Source organism: Zootoca vivipara, chromosome 7 (genome assembly GCF_965207765.1).
Source record: "Zootoca vivipara chromosome 7, rZooViv2.hap1.1, whole genome shotgun sequence".
Taxonomy (NCBI): Eukaryota; Metazoa; Chordata; class Lepidosauria; order Squamata; family Lacertidae; genus Zootoca; species Zootoca vivipara.
The window spans coordinates 15,361,657-15,385,910 of NC_142590.1; the positions used below are offsets into that span (position 1 = coordinate 15,361,657).

The window sequence follows — 24,254 nt, forward strand, 5'->3', positions numbered from 1 at the left end:
TAGACTTAGTTCTAGGTCTGTGTCCAGCCTTTCCATTACTTTTGAATGTGCCCTTTGGTTCCTTCACATGTCCAGCTGGGCTCTCGTCATGCTTGTTTTCAGATTCCTCTCCTCCCCAATTCACCTTTGCATTTTGGGTTGATATATACCCAGCGTGTGAAAATGGCTTGACAATTATTGTCATGATATTGTATAATTGAAACCAGCGCCTTTAAGGCTACGTCCCAACGGACGCTTGTGGATCAGCCCTCACTGAACACATTCCTTTTGAGTGAAACTTGTGCAGGATAGGTTCAGAAATATTCGGATCTAGGGCACCAAACCCTTTCACAGGGCAATAACAGCCTAAACCCTATTTTCTCATGATCGATGGCTCCCTGCATGGTGGATTAAGAAGTTTAACTGAGAGGAGCCAATCCAGCAGCTCTAACAGAACAGAAAGGAGATAACTAAAAGGCAGACTGGGATTTATTTATTTATTTATATTTATAAAAGGCCTTGCTGAATTTATGTGGCTGTTGACCTCAATTCCCTCCTCACCCCTTTCGGGTGTTGTAGCTAAAACAGAAGTAGTAACATTTCCACCAATAAAACGATTGCTGTCTCCTCCGAAATTCAAACTCCCAACATGCTGGGATTTGTCAAAAGAATGTAGCAGTGACCTCTGGTGGCTTCTGCAGGGAGAAGCCTTTCTCAGAGAGAGGAGGCAGAATATTTATTTTTTAAAACGTAGGGTTTTTTGGGGGTGTGTGTAGGAGCTGTCTGCAGCTGCTGCATTGGCCTTAAATGTGAGAGACAGCGAAGAAAAGATGGCATATTTTAATAGGCCAACTTTCTCTTGTTTGCCAAGCTGCCTTATATTCAGAGCATTGTTCAGAAATTGACTGGATTTGAGGCTGTTGTGTGTTTTCAGACTTTGAGGGGTTTGCATGCTTTTCATGTGTTGCGTAGAAGGAGGATTTTTGCCAGGTATGCTGCTCACCCTCCACTCCCAACTATAGTGGTGAGGCAAAGTTCTGTTTCCCTTAATGAGCTAGATGCCAACTGTTCCTTTCCTAGGAAATGTGGCTTGATTCAGATCCAGTTTTTAAATGTACGGTACATTCATAAACATTCTCTCCAGATCAGATCAATAACTCTGGTCCACTAGTTCATTTTCTCCAATTTTCAATGGCAGCTGTGTTACCTCTGGTTCTAGGATGTGAATATTTTTGTTTTTGTTTTTTAAAAAGAACATTTTTATGATATAACAAGAAGGACAACAAATGTCCTTCCTGAGGCTACAGTCCTGTGTAAGCATGCCTACAGTACTTGGGTGGGAGTAAATCCCATTGAACTCAGACAAGCTCTTATCTAACATATCAGGCTGCATAGCTGCAGCCCTGTGATCACTTATTCATCATGCTAACAAAACTATTAGCCTGCATATCAGCTTACCCTGGGAGTAAGCCCCATTGAAGCCAATATTATTTAATTTCTGAGTAGGTATGGCTAGGTTTGCGTAGCTGATCTCTTTTCTCATGAAAGTAAGTTTTCAAAGTAGGGTGGCTAGATGAAAAAGGAAACTGGGCTCCTGCCCCTTTGATGGTTGTGGGGCAGAAGTGATTCCCATTGGTGCATCTTGATTGACAAGCTGCACCTACTGAAATTCCTTCTGCTACAAAGTTTCTATTTCATTTAATCATCTTAGTTAAGTGCACCATATAATATGTAAGTTAAAACAATTAACATGCCAGCTAAAAACTGAACAGCAAAGCTGATTGTTTATGAATGTTTTCACCTGGTTTTGGGAGGAATCAAGTAAGGAAGTAGCAGCTTAGTTGATTTTTCCTAGGTAGGGAATTGCAGGAGGTTGAAAAGGCTTTAAGCATAGCTGCCAAGTTATCCCTTATTTTAAGGGATTTTCCCTTATGCTGAATAGGCTTCCTCGTGAGAAAAGGGAAAACTTGGCAGCTATGCTTTAAGTAAGGCAGCGTGATGCCAAAGAGGCCAGGATTCCTGAACCTTTAATAGTTGTATGGAAGAAGGGATTCCAGTGGGGCAGCTTGTCATGCAAAAGCCACACCTGCTGATGTCACCTCTGCATGACAATAACAGGCGCAGGAGCCTCTCCTCTGTCTCACCTGGCCTTTGTTCACTAATGGTTCTCACATCTGTGGGAAAAAACCAGAGAATAACGGAGCAAGCTCTAGCCCACCCCATTTTATTTTCCTGATCTGAGCAGCTTTGGAGGTCATATTCACTGGGCTCAACCCTCCATGTTAATATTGAGCTCATTCTCTAAGTGCAGGCTATTATGTAGTCAAAAACAACCCCAGCCACACATAAGAGGGAAGTTATCAACATGCTTGATGGAATCCTAACGTTTGTAAAAGTACAACAAATTATTTTTGGGGGTGTGTGCACGCGTAGACCAGCACATTATGATAATGCTCAGCAATGCTGACTTACGGGGTGGGGGTGGGGGAGAGAACAAAAAGAAGTGTCCCAAAATAAAGCCGGATTGGAAGCCTGAATAGTAACACTCTCCACTGCAACAATTTGTTGCAGGTTTCACTTGTGGGCCTTAATTCTGAGTAAACACACATGCAATCAGGTGGCAAACATTGTAGATGGATTTATTTTAAAATTAGTTTTTTTCTCAATTTTCTGCTTTAGTTATATGTTTTTTTGTTTTTTAAAAGAGGACCTTTTTTAAAAAGGTATGTGAAACGGTATGTGAAAAGAGGACTATAATTTTTTAGGACCACAGTCCAAGTGAGCTGGTTTGTTCTAAAAAGGGATACCAAGTGGTTTAAAATAGATTTAATATAGGGAGGGGGAAGTTGAAAGCCAATCAACAAAACTCTGGAAAACGTTAAGATTTTACTCATCATGATACAGTACCTGGATTTAATAAACTCATATTGCTGTTATCACAACCTTTTCTTTTTTAAAAAAGAAATGCAACAAAAAAGGAATGCAACATGTTGATCCAAGGAGCAAAATATTATAATTATGAGGAAGTGTGTGTGTGCGCGCACAAGCGCAAAGGCAGGACTATGGGCTCGTTCATACTTCCTCTTGTGCCATGCCTGGAAAGCAGGGGTCAGAGTGGTTTTCCTCTTGACCAGCTCCTTTCCAAAGGGAAAATATGTTTTTTAGCGATAGGTCAGAACAAATGGGAATGGGAGGGGACACGATTGAGGGGCTCTGATTGAGTGCTAAAGAGTGGTTTCTCGAGGGTGGGTGGGGGGAAGCAGCAGGACAAGAGGAAGTGTGGGTAAGTCCTATATAGCTTCATGAAGTTTGATCCTAAATGCTTTGCTCAGAAAATGTGTCTGCTTAGGACGGCAGACTCAGGTTATGTCCACCTTGTGCTTCCAAGGAAGGGTTGGGATGAATGAAAAACATAACGGTGACTTTAAATTGCTCCCAGCGGTGCCAGTCTCTGTTGTGCAAAGGCAGTGTTCAAATTCTATAGCAAGGAAGGATTGCCAACTTTTCTGCCAGCCCCTATAGTTTTGACATCAACCATAGCTTCAACGGCAAACATAGCAAATGATGATGCCGATCTCCGTTCTACAAAAAGGCTCCAGCTGCTGGTTTTTGCAGCTTACAACAGCTGTTAAAGGCACAAGAGCAGGTCTGGCCAACCCCCCACTCGTCAGGTATGCATGGTCAGTAGGAAACTTAAATTAAATAGTGGAGGTCTACAGGGGCAAGGAGAAAGCCTTCTTGGTCACACTCTGCATGCAAAAATCAATGCATTCAGCTAGGCTTAACTCTGCAATGGGTTGTGATCTTGCACTATAGTAATATTATATTGTACACTTGTGGTTAGTTATTTCTGTGATATAGCAGGGGGGGGGCATGGTGTGTGAACCCTAAGCATAAATGTAAGGCCTCTGCCATATTATGTGATGTGTATTATATGTAGTGTTTTTACTTGGAGACTATTTGTGACAATATATTGTCCAGAGCTGACAAATATCACAAAGGCAAGTGCCTATCAGAATTTCTAAAAAGTCCAGGCAATTTCCTTTTCCCGAAAATGTGTTACAAAGGCGTTGCTTTAGAAGTCTCCTTTTAATTGAGAGTGCAGTAACTTCGTAGCTGAAACTTGAGAAGATTGTGCAAATGCCAAAAGAATATATGGCACCAAAAGCTGCAGAAGAACTTGAGAGAGAGACTATAGTTAAGTGACCTGCAGAAGGTCTCAGGTGTTACCACTACGTCTTCATTTGGCGGAACAAAAGTTGCAGGGATCTGCCTGAGACTATAGAGGCAATGTCCGTAAAAGTAGACATTAGTGGTCTAGACATACGAACAGTCTGAGCTGGTATCAAGTGTCTAATCCTGATGCAAAGTAGCAAAAGATGGCAACCAGCAGTGGAATATGCGGTGTGGGAGAGAGGCCTCCCTAACGCATGATCAACAGGCTGTTTGTTACAAATGTTACAGGCCAGGGAACCTGTGGTCCTCCAGATGTTGTTGGACTTCAGATCTCATCATCCCTGACTAGCGGACTTCCTGGCTCTGGCTAGTGGGAGATGGAGTCTAGAAGGATCTGGAACAGGTCCCTTATCCCTGCCTACAGTGCTTCAAGAAAGCAAAGGGTCTATTTGCATGAAATTTCTGTTTGTAGAATTACAGAATGTTTTGTAGATGGGGAAGTGGGGGAACGCCACCTTGTTTTCTCATACTCTAGGGGAGGCTGGCTCAATATGTGGCCCTCCTCAATCAAATGCAGCACACCAGCTGCATCTTGTGGCTCGACATCTCCTCTCTCCTTGCAGTCCCATGCAGGAGGAAAAAGAGCAGGTTGCTTGAGCCTGCAGGGGACTGTCACACATGGTTGGATATTTGGATTGGCGCTTGAACTTGGGGTGCCAGATTTAAATCTAGAGAATATCCATAGCTCAGTGGCAGAGCCTCTGCTTTGCAGCCAGAAGGTTCCAGGTTCAAACCCCAATAGCAATTCCAGGTAGGACTGGGAATGTTGCCAATTGGAAACCCAGGAGAGCTGCTGCCAGTCAGTGCAGACAATACTGAGCTGGATGGATCAGTGCTTTGACACAGTAGAAGGCAGCTTCCCTATGTTCCTATCGGTCAGCCCTTCTGTGTGGTCGGCCAAAGCTTCTTTTCTTGCCCATTCCCTACCTAGCCTTGTTCTCTTCCCCCTTCACAGACTTCCAGGTGTGCCACACAGCAAGCAGGAGGGGGAGATGCATGTCAGAGCTGGGAGGAATGGGTCAGCATGAGCTGCCCTTGCCTCCTTGCCTGCCACATTGGGATTTCAAAGAGATGTGAATGTCTCCAGCTCTGAATTTGAACCCGTGATCCCTTTACCAAATGCTCTGCTCTTCTAGGCAGAAAAGGAAATATACGGAGGACAAGGTGTTGTTCTTAAAATAGTTTTGGAAGGGAACCGACAGGCTGAAGTCCAACTTTCCTCAACCTGGTGCCCTCCAGATGTTTGGGACTCCAACTTCCTTTAGCCCCAGTGAGGGATGATGATGACGATGATGAAAATGCGAGTTTGACTCGAGTCCAACAATAGAAGGCCGCAGGCACCCCTAGCCTAATTGCAGAACATGCAACCTGGTGCTGTGCCTTCTCATCACAGTTCCGCTATTGCTGCTTCTCTGGAGAGGAGAAAGCCCCTGGGTTAGAATCATGGAACTCTAGAGTTGGAGGGGACCCAAAGGGACCCAGCCTCTGCCTGTCTTGAGAAGAGAACAGATGCCATCTTTTAAGCGGTGGGATTTGGATAGGAACAATCTGGAAAGAGGATTCCCGCAAGGGAACTAGCTCCCAAATAATACAAAAGGCTTCTCTGTTCCAGACAGTGCCACTACGGACGCTTAATCTGGCCCATTCAGAGCCAATCAGAGATGCTTTCGAATGAAAGGCATCCACCAAGCAGCCAACTCAGGGTGTCTGTGCAAGAGGGAGCTCTAACCTGGCATCAGCCACAGTCCTGTCTTGGAAACACAGCAGGCAAGAAAACCAAGCAAGCAGGATAAGAGCCCTTGTAGCGAGCTAAGTTCTTTTTAATTTTTTTGTGAGGACTTAAACAATTGTTGCCTGCCCCCCTGCCCCTGGAAACCAACATGGAAATGCAGAAAACTGAGTGGAAGTATAAGAAATGGAGAGGAGCTGAAATGGACAGATTTTTCCCATCCCTGCCAATGCTCCTAGTTTTCTATTCTCCCCTCCAACATTCAAGCTGCAATCCATGGGCAATGAGCATGCTGAGTCTGCACTGGGCTGTTCCCCCCACCTATGTTGTACTTCTGAAACCTGGGTTTTTTTCTTGAGTCTGCTGATAACCACCCTCTTGAGAATGGAGGATGCCCTTTTGGCTATCCAATGAGTTTGCTGTTAGTCCATAGTATTTGCAATATTTTTACGCTGCCATTTGACCATATGATTCCCAAGGTGTCCTACATCTCATCAAATTAAAATGATATTATATTTTCAGTAACCTACACTTGAAACATCTGAACTGAAAATAGTGTTTTATAAAATTTATTCCTCATTCCTTGGTAAATCTGTAGAGAGAAATGCTCTAGTTTCATTTCTAGGATGTGCAACATAGAGGAAGGGACAGACAGGTAGTGGAAATGGGTTGAGATTATACTCCTTTTCATAGAATCATAGAATTGTAGAGTTAGAAGGGACCACAGGGGTCATCTAGGTTACTGAACCCCCTGCAACACAGGATTCTTTTGTGTAATGTTGGGCTTGGTCACACAATCCTGAGAGTAAGAGTCTCATGCTCTACCGACTGAGCATGACTTGAATTCTACAAACAAATTAAGTGGGGCGATAGTGTCACATTAGCTACGACCTCAACTATTTTGTCTATGGAAAGCCCCAAACATGCTAAAAACAAGTCACACAACCATCTGGAGAAATTATAGGAACTGTGTTAGAATGGATAGTCAATTTTCATTCTGTACAAAACCAGCCACTGCATCATGAGACCTAAAACAATATTCTCAAAAGGGTTAGGTCTTTGGGAAAAACAGTCTATCGCAGTCCATTGTTTCATGGGTTTTTAGTTGCTGCAGACATTGTAGCTTATCTTGCACAGCTAAAAAATGAATAAAATGAGCTGGTAACCTACAAAATTAGCCATCTTCTAACACCCTGATCCTATTATGTGGAAAGATTCCCTGTAGAGATCAACAGGACTTGATATCATGCAATGCATTTAGGAATTGGAGTGGGGGAAGTAGATTTGTTTTAACTATTTAGCATGAAAAATTAGATCACTTTTCAGGATCTGTTCAATGTGGGAACAGCTAGAGAGATTTCAATGGTCCTGCTTATGTCACAGAGCAAACAATGTGAATTAAGTTTAATTGAAATGATTGGCTCTAAAGGAATTTAATTAGTCCATATTTAAAGCATGTGTGAGTGTGTGTATCATCTGATTTGCACACAGAGAGACACCTTGGACTGCTTCCCAACAGTTGGCTGGATTTATTCACAAAGCTTAAGCCAACCCCCAACCCCTGAGAAAAAGCTGGAAAAGCATACATTATACTCTGCGCATTACATCAGTCCATGGAGACTTAGATTTTACAGTTTATATATTAAAAAGAGGCAAAAGCATCTCACATCTGCATTTACCCTCTCCTTCCAAAAGGAAAAAAAACGAACATGCAGCATTTTAAAGCTGCTTTTCTCAGCGCCACTGTGAAAGGCTGGTTTAAGTGCCCCGTGCATTCAAATAATCCCCGAGACCATGAAAAAATTGCTTAAAAGAAAATACAGAAGAGCCAGAGCTTTTAAAGAAGCTTTCACTACATGAAGAGGCAAGCCACTTTTTAATTGAAAAAAATCTAAACTTGAAACCGTTTGCTTCTTCAGCAGTACACTGGGAAAGTGTGTGTGTGTGTGTGTGTGTGTGTGTGTGTGTGTGTGTGTGTGTGTGTGTGTATACAGGGTTTGGTAGCTGTAAGCAACTGAGGAAAGGTGACCTTTGTCGCACCTTCACACAGAAGGTGGTCCACAGAGAGAAAGCAAGCTGGAATATAGTGATCTCCAGTACAAAGTTTAAGAACCGTTATGTTACTTTAAAGTTGACAATGCTATCTCTTTGCAGTCAGTTTTTCCATGGTTTCTAATTAATATATGTATCAGTTTGGGGCTGCAGTTCATGCACACTTACCTGGGAGTTAAGTCTCACTGAACTCAGTTGAGTCTACTTCTGGGTATACATGCACAGATTTGTGCTGTTAGTGCACAACCAAATTTCTCAGACGCCCTGGGTTCATCCACTTTGCTTGTCCTATGCCTAGAAAACTGAACAGTTTTCTGTTTCCCCTGCTGCTATTCCTGGAGAAGCCTACTCTTTACCGCTGAATCGGAGCAAACATCAATCTCTGTACATATTGACGTTTGCTCCAATTCATCAGTAAGGAGTGGGCTTCCTGGGGAAAGCAGCAGAACAAGAGGAAGTGTGGAGGAGCCTTCTGTGTCACTAGTTTATTCTTCTTCCTGTTTTATCAGTGCTGGAAACTGAAGCAGGAGCTTCCACACTGGCCTTTTTCTCTAGTACTACCACCTATTCATTTGTGAATCCAGACTGCAGGTGCTTCGAGATGGGGACTTAATACTGTAAATGTATTGCTGAGATATTGCAAGTTTCCCTTGGGAAGTGTAAATCTGGATTAAAATGAGAAGAAGAAAAAACAGGCTGGTAATTTTTAATGACAATAATTTTGCGTGGACCTTGCAAAAAAGGAAAGAAAGGTATGTGTTTTTAATGACAATAATTTTGCGTGGACCTTGCAAAAAAGGAAAGAAAGGTATGTGCATAAGGAGAGCCCATTCCCCAGAATAAACACCCATCTGGAAGCACCTCCAGCGCCGGAGATGTTTCTTACGCAAATCACATATGCTGCCACGGAGTCGCGCCCCTTCTTCAAAGAGTCCTCTTTGAGTCAGAGCTGCGAAAGTGACTAATCCTAGTCAATAGACTGTACAAACTTTTCATGTGGGTGACACACCTTTTAGACATACATCATTTCGTGACATGGGAATTCAGTTTTGCTAGCAAACCGGAGGTTAAACTAACCCCTTTCCAGCCCTGGGAGGAGCATGGGGAGCGTTCGCGTGACACACTTTGGAAAGCTCTGCACTAGACTATCAGGGATGGGCGCATGGGAGCATATGGTGAGAGAGAATCCATGCATGTGTGTGTAGGGTTGACCCATCAGGCCAACTGCTGTCAGGAAAAGGATGGGCAAGGGGATGGGCAAGGGTGAATGAGGCTTGTGGGTGTATGTGGACCTTGTGGCACACATTTGTGTTCCATATGTGGCAGGGAGGAGCCACCAATCAGAAGGTTACTTCTGTGCAGGTGCTACATACTGTGGCTGTGTATGAACCAGCCTTGGGAAAGACTCTTATGCCTGAAACCCTGAACAACCTTTCTTCCGTTCGTGTAGGTAATACTGTGCCAATGATCTGACTTGGTGTGATCTAGTTTCCTAAGTGTTGTGGTGGCAGGGATGAGCCAACAACTCACCTCTGTTTCTTACCCCACAAAGGACTTTTGATGCCACAGCTGTATTGTGAATTGCTTACAGGGTTAATTCCACCCTAGAATCCTATACAGTACAAAACAACTCTTCATCACTTCGTAATCTGACCTGGTTTAATATGCATGTAGGCCAGGCTTACAGAACTGGGATCTGTCAAACTGAGTAAGATTACTGGTCTCTCCCACCCACCCACCCCAATCTCTGGAAGGCAGTGAAACAAAAATATGTGCCCAGCTCCTGATAGGCTGCCCTTAATGGCAGCCAGTCTGCACTTGATATCCAGGCTTGTAACTTGCACAGGCTTGGTGTACAGCAGGCATCCCCAAACTGCGGCCCTCCAGATGTTTTGGCCTACAACTCCCATGATCCCTAGCTAACAGGACCAGTGGTCAGGAAAGATGGGAATTGTAGTCCAAAACATCTGGAGGGCCGAAGTTTGGGGATGCCTGGTGTACAGCATCATTACACATTGCAGAATTCCTATTGCCACCATGTCAGTATATGTTTAGGATGCATGGTAATCTGAGATGCAGGCTGTTTTACTTAGAATGCACACATGCCGGGAGTCACAGCTCACTGCGTGTACACGAAACAAACAAACAAAACCACATTTTCAATCTTAAAGACGTAGAGTTGGAAGGGACCACAAGGGCCATCTAATTCAAGCCCATGCAATGCAGGAATCTATTGCCCAACATGGGGCTTGAACCCACAATGCTGAGATTAAGAGTCTAATGCTGTACCAACTTGAGCTGCCCCAGGATGTGAGAGTCTACATGCCAGTTTCTTGAAGTTGCTGCTCAAGCGTGCAGGCAATGTTTGTGTGTGAGAGGGATGGGGAACCCCTCCTGAGGGTCACATTCCCTCATCTGCCACTTTTGAGGGGAGGCATATCCCAGCAGGGGTGCAGCCAGAGGCAAACATGGGCCAAGCAATGGGTGCAACTCTGGCAGGGCTACATTCCAGTCGCACGCAAATCACAGGTTTTTTTGTGGTGGCTCCTCTCACATACAGCTCCTCCATCCTCCACTCAGACAAGCAAGATGCATTATCAGAGTTGCAGAGCAAAAGCTCTTGTGTAAGCATCCATCCAGGAAATGCTTCTCGTATTGCAATGCTTGTAGTCCCACGTATGGCAGGCAGGTGCAGGTGGGAGGAAGATCCAGTCCTGGATTTTGCTCTAGTTCTGGGAGGCAAGGAATCATAGAATCATAGTTGGAAGGGACCACGAGGGTCATCTAGTCCAAACCCCTGCAATGTGGGAATCTTTTGTCCAGCAGGGGGCTCAAACTCACAGCCTTGAGATTAAGAGTCTCATGCATGGAAGAGGAGAAACTGGGTGCTTGTTGACACCTCCTACATTTCCGAGGCCAAAGGGAGGAGAATCTAAGAGAACTAAAGGAAGAGACAGGGCAGAGGTCATGTTTAAGCCTCTGTGCTGGTGCTGGAGTAACCCTATTATTTATTTAATATTTATTTGAATAGGACGCCCCTATTTTAATCAGAGAAATGTTGGGCAAGCTTCTGGGTAGCGACGGTGGTTGTGGGGAGGTTAATTGCTCCCGTCACTTTTGGCCTCCTCCTTCTCTGGTGCAAATTGCCCCCTCCTGTGCCAGGTAGAGAAAGTGGGTTTCAGGATGTCACCCGCACATGAGAGGGCTGCGCAATGTTCAGTTCTTGCCACAGTTGGCCAATTTCTGTGAGTGAATTTCTCCTCCCTTTTGCTGTTCAAAATGATGAGGGAGATTTTAAACAATTCCTTGGGAACACGCTGCAAAGCTCTTCCTCGCCCCCGGGGGAAGAGGCTTCTCTTAAATAATAATGCAAAAGGAGTGAAACCTGGCAGGCTTGTTCTCAAAACACCAGCTCCCTTAACAGATGTGGAAGCAGTGAACATAATAAATGTTTTAAAACAGGAAAAGGCCAAGGTGGACCCTTTGGCACTTCCGCCTAAACAGCACTTCTCCCCCTACCCCCACAAGTGATTTCGCTTACTATTCTGGGGTTTAATGTGAAATGAAATGGGAGAATTATGGACTGTACCACTTCTGTCTCAGCATTTTGCTGGTGGAGTCTTTCTCCCTGGCCACTTTCACACCACACACTTAAAGCACCACGATACCACTTTAAACAGCCATGGCTTCGCTCAAGGAATTCTGGGAGATGTAGTTTGTCAAGGGTGCTGAGAGTTCTTGGGAGACTGTTTCCTCAGAAATGCAATTCCCATAATTCCCGGAGAATGGAGACTGTCCGATAAATTACTCTGTGAATTGCAGTTATGTGTGGGGAATAGGGGTCTATAGCTCCCAGAATTCTTTGGGGGAAGCCATGACTGTTTAAAGTGGTATCATGGTGATTTAAATGCACGGTATGAAACATGGGCACAGCCAGGATTTATTTTAGGGGGACAGGCTTTATGTTGGGGTGGGGCAGAACCGAGTTATCTGTGACGCAGTTGGTCAGTTTGTTAAGTATTTTTATATGTTTGCTTGATTTGGGAGGGGGCAGCTGCCCCCCTGCACTCCCTTAGCTATGTCCATGGTATGAAAATGGCCCCCATGTCATATTTCTTAAAGCTTCCCCATGTTAAAAATAAAACAAAACACTTCCCGGCATATTGTAAGCTAATGCATCAGGGAGAGGTCTATGCAGCCATCCACGTGTCCCTATTTTCTAGAGACAGTCACAGATTTACAGAAGCCGTCCTGGTTTCTAATTTGATCCTGGAGTGTCCCACTTTTCCTTAGGAAGACCCTTTTTTATCAGAGATATCTTGGAGGCTACTGTAGGGTGTCCCTATTTTCATTGAAGAAATGTTGGAGGGTATGGATCTATGCGACCCCTAAGCCAAGGAGATGAATATACAACCTTTAGAAGACATCCAAAAGCAGCCCTGTATAGGGAATTTTTTAATGTTTAACATTTCATTATGTTTTTATATATGTTGGAAGCCTCCCAGAGTGGGTGGGGCAATACAGTCAGATGGGTGGGGTAATAATAATAATAATAATAATAAATAGGATGTCCCTATTTTCATCAGAGAAATGTGGCAGAGTATGCTATGTTAAATATTTCTCTCGGATACATTAGTATATTATATTCAGGCACCACCTTTATTCCTATTTTAATCCGGCAAGAGCATTCAGAAATGCACTTCCCCATACCTTTTATCTGAAGTGTGGTAGTCCAATACTGTACCACCTTATTTGACGTGACATATAGATGTGCTCTTTGCAGAAGGTAGGAATAATACTGCATTCAGTCAATGTAACACACCACAGTATTATATGGGCCTGGTAAACATGTAATCCCATACTTAGGGGAAATATATTAGCCTTCTCTTCTCCCTTATTTTTTTTAAAAAAAGGTTTAGGAACATAGGAAGCTGCCTTATATTGAGTCTGACAATTGGCCCATATACCTCATTATTGTCTACACTGACTAACAGCAGCTGTCCAGAGTTTCAGGCAAGGGTCTTTTCCCAGCCCTACCTGGAAGTGCCAGAGCTTGAACCGGGAACCTTCTGCATGGAAAACAGATGCTCTGCCACTGAGCTATGGCCCTTCCCCTCCATAGCGCCTGCTTGCTTGAGATGTTCATGTAGGATCTCTACCCAACTCTTTGGGCATTTTCTGTGGCTTCTCCAAACAGGTTGCAATGAGAACGAGGCAGACCACCTGGACAGAGACCAGCAGCCTTATCCCCCATCTCAGAAGACCAAGCGCATGCGCACTTCTTTCAAGCACCACCAGCTCCGCACCATGAAGTCCTACTTTGCTATTAACCACAACCCAGATGCCAAGGACCTCAAGCAGCTTGCCCAGAAGACAGGCCTAACTAAGAGAGTTCTGCAGGTAAGAGCCTTCCATTATAAAACTCCCCCCCCCTCCACTTCAAAATAGCACATCCCTTACTTACAACACCTTCCATTGCCCTTGTGCTAGGCTTCATTGAGTTGTGTCCCTCCATAGATACAGAGGGTTCAGAGCTAAACATGTATACCTTCAGATCCAAATGCACCCAGGGAATGCTCAAGGGAAGCATGATGCTACCCTCCAGGGCCAACACCTCCCAGCACTGAAGGAGCATCCAGCCCTCAGAAGAGCAGATCTTCTGTTCTCACCAGGGTAGGACCTTCATGTAGCATCCTTCTTAACCAAAACAGGAACTAATAGGCTTTGTTGAAGGCAAATGAAAGTTACAATCCTTGGGCATCCAGTCAAGCCACTGAGTGCAAACTTTTGTTTCCCCCTGTAGTAATTTTTCATTATGGAAGTTCCCCATTTTTTTTGTCAGTTAAGGGGCCTCCCTATTAAACAGAATGGAGGGCTGCTATGCATGATCAGCAGCCCCATGTGACACATCTGTTGCTGGATTGTACTATTTTAGAATGTGGGCAGGGGATAGATTTCCTCAATGTACCTCCAGAAAAAAATAACTTGTCTCCACATATAGAGCTAGCATTTCAGGGAGGAGGTATTAGCCTGGTCTTCTCCCTGACATGCTAATTTTCACTCTGCTTGGGGCGCATTCAAACATTTGACCCTGCTACTCCTGAAGCCCATAGTAGTGTAATCCAGCAACAGATAAATCTCACAGGTTTTCTGATTATGTAGGGGGGGAAATCCACCTTTAACCTGACTTTTCCCACAAACTGAGCATTTCTTAGGAATGTTTCCCATTGATCAACTTTGGGTTATTCTTGGGAATGTGATAGATCTAAGGTCTTTCTACTGAGTAACTCAGTGAAAAGAAATGATAATCATGCAAGAATGATAATTAGACTCAAGGCGGCTTTCCCCCATTTGTAAAAAATAAATTAATCACACCTTTAAGTTGCCCATAGTTTATCACATCTTGTAAGCCAGCTTCGTAGAAGCTATCAACTACCACCACCAATGAATGGAAGATATTTAAATTTAATTAAGCAAAGTATATGCAAAGGGATAGTAGTGTCTGAGCAAAAGCAGTAACTCACCCGATAGTGAAACAGAATACAAAGAGTGTAAGAAAAGTAGTTCATTATTGGGAGATAGTTTCTTTCCCTTTGAATTTCTTCTTCATGTTTTAAAATGTCTGTGTAAGTTAACCACCCCAAATGCAACTTTTAGGGTTGTGTCCAAAAAAGTTAACCAGTTAGCACAAGGACTTCCACTTGCACAAAATTAATTCCCTTCCCTGCACCCCTCTCCTCTGTTCTGAGGGTTCTTCAGACCCCCCAGAAGTAATTTGGGAGAGTTGGGGGGGGTAGGAGAGGAGGGAAAGCACCATTGTGCAAGTGGAAGTCCTTGCACTGATGGGACCACTTTGGTGGATAAAACACTGAGGGCTGGATTCAACTAAATAGTTGCACGAATGTGAACCCGCACAATGAGTTCTGGAGAACCTCCAGAACAGTTTGTGGGGGGTTTGGGGTGGGAGGAGAGGGGAGGGGAGTTCCATCTGGCAAGCAGGAATGCTTGGGATGACAGGAGAATCACAATAATGTGACACCGAATTCCACCCTAAGAATTGTGTTTGGGGTAGTAAACTCAGATATTGTCGCAGAGATGAGAAAAGAGCTAAAGCAAGTTACATACCTATCAAAGCAATGATCTTCTAGCATGAATAGTTGAGCAGAACTTCTCAGGTCAGTTTCTAACAGTGCTTCACCGTATCCTGGAGAAAGACATGGATTAGCAGCTATAGATCTCGGCTTAGCATTATAAACAGAACAAATCTAAGCCAAAAAATAATGACTCCAATTATGATGTGGATCAGTGGTTTTCCAGCTGTGTCCCAGGGAAACTGGGACTTTGCAGGAACACATCATAGGTTCCTTAGGGAGAAGGTCAGTAATGGCAAGCAAGCTTTTCTGAAAGGTTGCTTGCCTGCCTCTATCAAACTCTCTCTGCAATGCACAGTTGCAGGAAAGTATTGTGTGTTGGTGTTTTGAGGGACATTTTTACAATGTAAAAATGATACAGGAGGCCTGAGCTTTTAGCTAAGCTTAAAAGTGGGTGGATGAGTAGGTGTGGATTGTAGATTTCATCAAGGGCCCCCTTTACACACACACACACACACACACACACACACACGTAATTTGAGCACTGCGCTCTCAGATCAGATGAAGCAACAAAGGCACCACAGCCGCTTCGGTAGTGCTGTGCGTGAAGAGACCATGCCCTAGGATCACCCACAACACACAGGGGCCTGAAGGCATTTCCCCAAAGACAAGTTGGTATCGAGAGAGTTAATTGATGGGTGGAAAGCCTGGAAGAGAGGATTTGCCAATAATAATTATAAAAGGGCCACCGAAACACCCCTTAAAATGCATTAAACTTCTACGAAAGAGAGAGAAATGAAGAGAATCCTGCAATGCAGGGGGTTGGAATTAGATGACCCTTGGGGTCCCTTCCAACCCTACAAGTCTATGATTTCTATGAAAACCATCAAAATCAAAAGGCAAACATTGGTAAAGAAATCAACTGGGATTGGTTTGCAGGTTTGGTTCCAAAACGCACGAGCCAAATTCAGAAGGAACCTTTTGCGGCAGGAGAATGGGGGTGTTGATAAAGCTGATGGCACGTCGCTTCCGGCCCCGCCCTCAGCAGACAGCGGCGCTCTCACTCCACCCGGCACTGCGACCACTTTAACAGACCTGACCAATCCCACTATCACTGTAGTGTCATCAGTGACCTCTAACTTGGACAGCCACGATTCCGGAAGCCCCTCACAAACTACCTTAACAAACCTTTTCTAACATTTGACTTTTAAAAAAGAGAAATATTCTTACTTTCTTCTTCTTCTTCTTCTTTTTTCTCCATTATTATAATAATTATATTATTAATAATATTATTTGCAAGACTTTTTATTTTTTGGAAAAAAACAAACCCACAAAATGTTTGGGGAAAACCAGCTTGGTCAGTAGCATCTGCAGCCACTTGGTAAATGAGTTTGCAGTAATAGACTTCTGTTCTACAACTACGTATTCTTTGTCTCTAAATTGTCTTTGGAATTTTTTTTAAACCACTGCCTAATTAAAGGGAAACTATTGAATCATTCTATTAAGTGCCTCTTAAAATTGTATGTTCCTTATTTCCAGATTTTATTTTATTTTATGGGGGTGGGTGAACGGTTACCATGGAAGTCAGAAAATTGTGTTATTACAAAAAAAGGCATGGATTGTTATTCTCAAACTTATTCTTAAAGAACATATATACATGTAAGAAATTCCTGTTGGTCAAAGAAGGTCGAGGTATTTTGGTGCCTGAGAAAGAAAGTCTCAAAGCTGCCACAAATTTAGCACCCCCAAATCTGGCACCTGAGGCAGTTGTCCCCTTCTGCCACATAACAGGGCTAGGCCTCCCATTGACATCAGCTGAACATAATTCTATGTAAATGAGGATAGGTCACACTGTCCATTTAAAGCACATGCCTTTCCCCAGGGAACCCTGGAGATTGTAATTCATTAAAGGTGCTGGGAACTGTAGCTCTGTGAGAGGTAGATTACAGTTCCCAGGTTTCTTGCGGTGGCGGAGAACCGTGACTGTTACAGTGGTATAAATGTGCTTTCAATGTATGGTATGCACGTGGTCCAACTTGTGGCCTTAAAAGCTGCCTCTGAATTGGAGATAGGGAACCTGTGATGGGAGTTGGGGTTCAACAACTTCTGCTCTAAATCCGACTCATTTACAAAAGTGCAGATTAAAATGGATGTCAGGAGTATATACCTCTTAACAGTTTGCAAGCCACGATGACATGTGTGACTGCAGACCTTATGTCAGATACTCTCCTCTTTCCTCGTTGGTCCATGGTGGCTCACTTTTCCAACTCATTTGCCAGTTGTACCAGAGTGGTGGTGTGTGCTGACTTGCCAACCCAGCAGGCAGCTGACTAATGGTGCTGTCCAAAGAGAGCCACCAAAGGCAGAAGGGGAAAGGAGCTACTGCATAGGATGTAAACTGGGGTGCAGACAGATGACTAGGTACTAGAGTCATTACTCACAGAGAGTTCTTTCACCCTGAGGTCATCTCCATATTACTTGGAATAATGATTCCCTCCCCCCTTCGCCTCAGGTATAGGGGTATGGTAAAAGAGTTGGGTCTGCCTTCCCCCTCAAACATGGGGATATCAAGAATCCTGGAGGTGGGGCTGATTTGCAAGTAAACATGGGTCTCAACCCTTCAAAACATGGGTCTCAACCCTTCAAATACCACCATTTGCACCTTGACTTGTAGATGGTCTGTGCTTTTAACATCGGGAGGTCAGATATACCCTCACTCTGGCCTAGTCTTCTGTGGCCAGTCAGTTTTTTTTAGTATAAAACACTGTGGCCATTTTCAATCAACACCAGTATATCACCACTGAAAGATTGTATAGTAACGACTTTGAGTTTTAGGTTCCTAATCCTCATTTTGTAGCAGGGGCAAATTAAGTGATGCCCTCCAGAGATTGATGGGACAGCATCAGCCACCATCAGATGATGGGAGCTGGTGTCCAAATACATATCTAAGTCACCAATGCTGGCTATTATTTTATGATCAGGACATTTAAATTTTGTTCCTTTTTATTTTCTATGCAGACAAAACCCTTGTAAGATTTTTGTTAATGCATAACAGTAGGTTTTTTTTTGTTTAATTGAAGTTTGCAGAGTTATTATCAGGCCGAATGTAGGTGAGTTAGGAAATCAGATGGGGAAAGTGTGTCCTGGGTAGGGTGGAGTCTAAATCCAATAAACTACAAAATCAACTCTTCCCCACTGGTGGGAATACCTAGAGCAGGGGCCAGCAACCTTTTTTCAGCCGTGGGCCAGTCCACCATCCCTCAGACCATGTGGTGGGCCGGACTATATTTTGAAATAAAATAATGAATGAATTCCGATGCCCCACAAATACCCCCGAGATGCATTTTAAATAAAAGGACACATTCTACTCATGTAAAAACATGCTGATTCCCGGACCATCCAAGGGCCGGATTGAGAAGGCGTTTGGGCCGCATCCGGCCCACGGGCCTTAGGTTGCCTACCCCTGACCTAGAGACTTTCTTAGACGGATGGTTGGGTCCAGCTCAGGTCACTAGCTAGTGACTTGAGGGCCAGATCCAACTTCCCACTACCACATTTTCATCAAGAATTTGTAGAAAGTTTCCCTAGAAGGAAGTGACAATTTGTTTTCAGAAGTTGTGTCTGTGTGAGAAAGACTCCACAGATCAATTATACAACTCTTTGGTATGTTTAAAACCCCAGGTGAGTTAATGCACTTCATAGCTGTGAAGTTCCTACTGCTTAGACAGCACCAACTTGACTTTCTTCTAAAATTCCCATTTTAGATGCAGCCCCCCTGATTCTATGCACACTTGGGAATAATCCTAATTCAAATAGTGGGATTTACTTCAGAGCCACATGAGCAAACTCCTAGGGGGCGGTGTGTGTGTCTTCGCCCCCCATAAAATATTTGAGGGAGTCGCCCCCCAAAAATGGATGGGCATTGCCATTCGAATGGTGTGTGCGCACTGTGGCATGTGATCAATTATTCTGGGTGGGGCTAACCTCCCCCTCCCCCCAACATTTTATTCAAGTTGGCACCCCTGTTCGGAACAAACAAATATCCGATCAAGATTTCATTGATTCAGAATGGAACAATTAATTGGCAACACTCCACACAAACTAAACACTTTGGGTTCCATTGATTTCAGCAAGAGAGTTAAATCTGTCTCCCATAGAACTACTAGGAGTCTTTATTAGGTTTAGCTTTGGCTGGATCACTCCTAAAGTGTTTAAAATTGGAGGGCCAATGAATAGAGCTTGCATCATCTGGGTAGTTTGAGGGAAAATATTTCTCCATAGCAAGCCTGGGTATTATAAAAAGGGCTAAAGTCCTCTACATGCTTGCTTTGGGCTAGTTCCATTGAAATGAATGAGATTGCTCTGGGTTAAGAGGCTTGGGGATGGTTGCTAAACAATTGAAGATTGAAACGTTTCTGAGCTGGGTTTTTCTCCTGCTCCTGAAATCCAGCATACATGAAACACTTTTAAGTCCTAATGGGGCTGGCTGGAACATACCTGAGATCAGGGAGGAGGTGCGGTTGGCTTTTCTTTTACAAAATCACAAACACAATTCTGGCTCGAGTGTTCCTACCCACTATTAAGGTAACAGATGGAAATAAGCAAAATATAATTTCTTAAGACGTTTAAGAGCTGATTCCAGTATCTTGTATTCATTGCTGTTTTGAGCATCCTTCTGATTTTTTTCCATGAGATGGTGTCTGTCTGCCATGTTAATGTATTAACTTCAAAAGGCACAAACCAGCAAATGTAAGACGGCAGCTGTATACTTGCCTAGAAGTCAGCCCACTTGAACTTCATGGAGCTTACTTCTAAGTAAACATGCATAAGACCTGGTTAAACAAGGCCCATAAAAATCAACAGAACTTCAGCTAGTTGTTACTAAGTTCTGTTCTGTGGCTTCCAATGGCTTCCAATCATGGCAAACTTTTGCTAAATGGTGCCCTCTACAAATCGTCAGTTCATCTCTCTATCTATGTGTGTGTATACTTGTATTTATATAATAAACACACTACCATGTACATTGATAGACACACTGGCTACATAGCCAAGCATGCTGAACCCATTTAAATTAAAGGGCTTTGTGCTAAATCTAGCTTTTTCCCTTAAAAAAATATTGTAGAAGAAGAGAAAATGCATTGGGGTGGGGGGAACCCCTAGGGATTTAAAGCTGGCAATGATTGAAGCTGCCAAACTCAGAAGCCTTGTGGATGCATTGCTAATTGGAAATACCTTTCCTAGTTTACATTTGCAAGTGTTTGTTTTTATTTTATTTTTAAATTTTTTAATTTAAGCTAAAAGTCTGAATGGTCTGGGCAGTGGTGAATGTTCATTTGTATCCTTTATTCCAGTAACCCCCTAATTAGACACGGGAGACACTCCAGAACCAAACCAAAATCCGCCAAGAAGATATTGGTTTGGGTGGATTGTTAAGAATAACTTTTGCACAAGTACTTTGGATTTTACCCCTTCCTCCTCCTCCAAACCTCCCTTCAGTCGAATCTCCTTTTTCATTTTATTTTTTGGTATTTAAAAAAAGGAATTCTTTTTGTTGTTTTCTAATAACGCGTGGATACATACACTGACACTTCACTGCCCACATTAAAGTGCATTATTGTAACTTTTGCTCAGGGTTTTTAGAAAATTAGCACAGAAAAGTAGCTTATTTTTTAAAAGAAAACAATGGAAGAGATGTTAACACTGTAACAGAGGAAAATGTGTCTTTGTCATTATATATTTAGCAAGTGTGGTCATCATCTTCTAGAACGCTTAAGGCTTGCTGACCTAAAGCGTGTTTAGATGGAAGTAAGTTCAAATGACTTGAGTGGAATTTACTTCCAAGTTGATACATTTAGGATTGAGGTGCCAACCTTGGACGTTTCCTGTTTCTCTTACCTTATGGGCATTTACCACTAACCAGACCAAACAACCTTGGAGAGGCTGAGATCTTTATTAATACACTTTTACAGGTACAAAAAAAAATATTGATACTTATAAATTTTGTTCTTTGACAGAACAACTATATGGTACTATAGATCTACTTTATTAAGTAGACTAATTATAACTCAGTTCTACAATGTGCCTTATGCGATAACTTGGGAGTAAGCTTGTGGGGGGAAAATCAGGATATATATGTGTTGTTTGTTAAATTAACTGTTTTAAGCCCTTTTGACACCTCACTAGTTTTGTACTGTTTTACCTCTTATTTCTGAAACTCTTTTTATGGTGTATATCCTGGTAGAGGGGACAAACATGTCATAGAAAGCAGTTGTGCACTCTTTCGGATATAGTTGATAAATTCAATAATCTTATATATTGAGCTTCGTGTTTCTAGTACAGTTAAGTGGTCTAGCAAACTTGTCCATGTTTCTTTGTTTTATTGAGAAATGCATTGTATAGAAACTATTTCCCCTAAATATTTATGGACCAAACAATTGTGATATATCCTATTAAATTTGTGTGAATAAACCATTTTGAATTGAAGGAGTTTTATTTACCATCAATTTTTGTCTTCATCTCTTTTTTTTTAAATGGAGTCTTACCCATGGCAGTGTGTTGTGTTGCTTTTAGTGTATGTGTGAGTGTGTGATGGTGGACACAGTAAAGGGAATCTTAGTGCTATATTAAAACAGGATTTATTTTTAAGTTTTTGCTTCATAGTACATATCCATGATGAAATTTCAGAGGTTTTTATTTTTAATTTAAAAAAGTAAAGTAATGCCCCACTGATTTGATATTATAACCCTGTCTTAGGCTGCAATGCTAAACACTATGGCTTTGATGCAATGAACATTAGTTGTGCTTAAATCCAATTGAAATGAATTGGATAAAGTAGTTGCAACTAGCCTATGTCAAGTCCCATTGAAAGCAAATGCAACTAACTATAAGTGGATTGGGTCAGTTGCTTGGAAGTTTATGTTTCATTGAAAACCAGTGGGACCTACTTCTAAGCTATTGTGGGGTACAATCCGAAATGTTAGTGAAAACCAAGTACTGTACTATTGAAATCAATGGATGCCATTGCATTTAGTGGGACTTAGGCTGCGTTCCTATACAGTACCCACTTACTTGGCAGTAAGCCCCACTAAACTCAACGGGGCTTACTTTTGAGTTAATGTGTATAGGATTGTGTTGTAAATCACAAGCAACTCTTACTGGATTGTGGCCTTTTGTGTTTAGGGTCAGGTTGACCATGTTCTTTTAAAAGTAATATATATATATAAACCAAACCCCCAACCCCAGGCACTTTAGAAGCGGAAGTAATTGCATGAAAAATATAACAAATAATGATGATGAAATGCATCACAATTTAGTTGCTAGGTATATTGAGCACAATCTAAAAGTACAGACCCCTAAAAGCCAGGTTGCTCTGTAGTTTAATAAATTGTCACTATGATTTCTTTCAGGGAGAACAAATCTTGGGGCATTACAGCCAAACATCCCGACGTTTGAAAATTCCCTAAAGTATTAAAAGAAGGGGAAAGTTTGATCGGATATCCACTGCAGTGAAGACAAAGACAATATTAGGTTATGATAAACCATACATTTAAAATTTATTGAGCCAAAAATAATTTTTTAAAAAATAGACTCAATGTCATTTCCTGAATGTTAACACAACATATGTTATTTGACGGTGTCTAACTAAAAACCTGAAGGCTGTGTATGGCATCAGAGCAACCTGGCAGTACCACCCAGTCCAATATGAGAAGATTCTTCCTTTTAAAAAAACAAACAAACACAATATTTAAAAGAACTCACAATTGTCAAGCAAAAATACCTGTAAAAAAAAATCCAAAAATTGAAATTCATTCATCTTGCTTGCCAATGTGTATTCGTCATATATGTTCAATGGCATTTTGTAAATTCAGAGAAGAAAATTCTCACCAATTCAAGACCATAGGGATCAAGATTAGTATTCTGTTTTCTGACTTAAAAATAAATAAAATTAAAGCAATCTGCATGCACTTTTTCATCTGTCACCTAGAGTGTACTTTTTCTGTATGATGCATTTCGCTTTGATGTTTCTTGTACAGTAGTTTCATTAATAAATATTTTACTTGATGCAAACCTAGTTAACACAGACATAACTGTTGAAATTAATTTAATTTAACAAAAATGGTGTGACAGTACATTTCCCTCCCACCAAAACAAAGGGCGGGGAAACCATTTTAGATAGCAAACGAAGGATGTTGCACAATGTAAAATGACTTCCTTGGAATTTTTTCCTGCTTTTCATTTTCTTCTCCCATTTTCTTCTTCACAACTGACATAATGAATATCCACCATGAATTATGGGCATGATCCAGCCAACTTTCAGCTTACATTTCTGCCATTGAAATCTATGGGACTGTAGAATGATTAATTTGGCCGGATTGTTCTCCAATGGCTTAAAAAACATTTGATATAGGAGTGTAATTCTTCCTCCCAAATTTTGGAGCCAGCAAGATTTTCTAGCAGCCAGAGAGAGTTGTGGATGGGGAATACACCCTAATTCCTTGCCAATATTTAATTTGGCAATGGCTAATGGATTTTTACCCTCCTGCTACATTATTTTATCCATCATTTTAGGAAGGCTAACATAATACAGTATATAACACCATTAGCGGTGTTAACCTAACGATCCCTAATAAGTTTACATGTTCACTATGCAATGAGGAAATTCACTTCACAATTTTAAAAATAATAATAATAGAAGACCTGATCTGTGCGCCATTCAACCCATAGCTGAATTTCAGCTACGAAGGTTAAAATGCTATTACTACTTCAGAAACAAAGGCCTTGAAATTGTTCAAAGGCAACCTCTCTTGCAAAAGATTTTTGGATAACTACATTCCTCTTAAGCTGTACATCCAAAGCATATGTTAATTTGTTTAACAGGCTTGCCAAAAAAGAAGAAGGAAAAAATAATCCCTTTTCATCCAAATGAAATTTTATTATATACAAATGAACCCTATGTAAACAATGTAACTTTTATGAATATGAACTGACATTAAAATATTTCGCTTATGTGTGTATGCTCAGCATTTTGAATGTTTTCCTAAGCTGTTTTGGTTTTCTGAAAGCCGGGGGGAAATTAAGAAAGAAAACTACGCCGTTCTGAACAACATAGTACCAAATTTACAAAGAAATTACTTCAGTAATGTTCTGAACACCAGAAATAAGGTTGT

At 42.1% G+C, this 24,254-nt stretch overlaps 1 protein-coding gene and 1 long non-coding RNA gene across 4 annotated transcripts in view; one reads left to right on the plus strand and one right to left on the minus strand.

The window, feature by feature from the left end:
• The window catches only part of LHX9 (LIM homeobox 9), a 36,897-nt gene extending 12,804 nt beyond the window's left edge, over positions 1 to 24,093 (plus strand). For 2 of the 3 annotated variants that reach the window (XM_088673745.1, XM_035123182.2), the window contains exons 5-6: positions 13,194 to 13,396; positions 16,027 to 16,333. In XM_088673745.1, the coding sequence (XP_088529871.1) occupies positions 13,194 to 13,396; positions 16,027 to 16,284 (461 nt within the window). In that variant the 3' untranslated portion in view covers positions 16,285 to 16,333. Of the gene's footprint in view, positions 1 to 13,193; positions 13,397 to 16,026; positions 16,334 to 22,493 lie in introns of those variants that run through there. The other variant, XM_035123183.2, reaches the window with a different exon arrangement.
• LOC148684988 (uncharacterized) overlaps positions 1 to 24,254 on the minus strand; it is a 106,191-nt gene that overhangs the window by 23,245 nt on the left and 58,692 nt on the right. Inside the window, exon 6 of the long non-coding RNA XR_015950951.1 lies at positions 15,122 to 15,200. This is a non-coding gene — a long non-coding RNA (uncharacterized LOC148684988). The remainder of the gene's footprint in view (positions 1 to 15,121; positions 15,201 to 24,254) is intronic.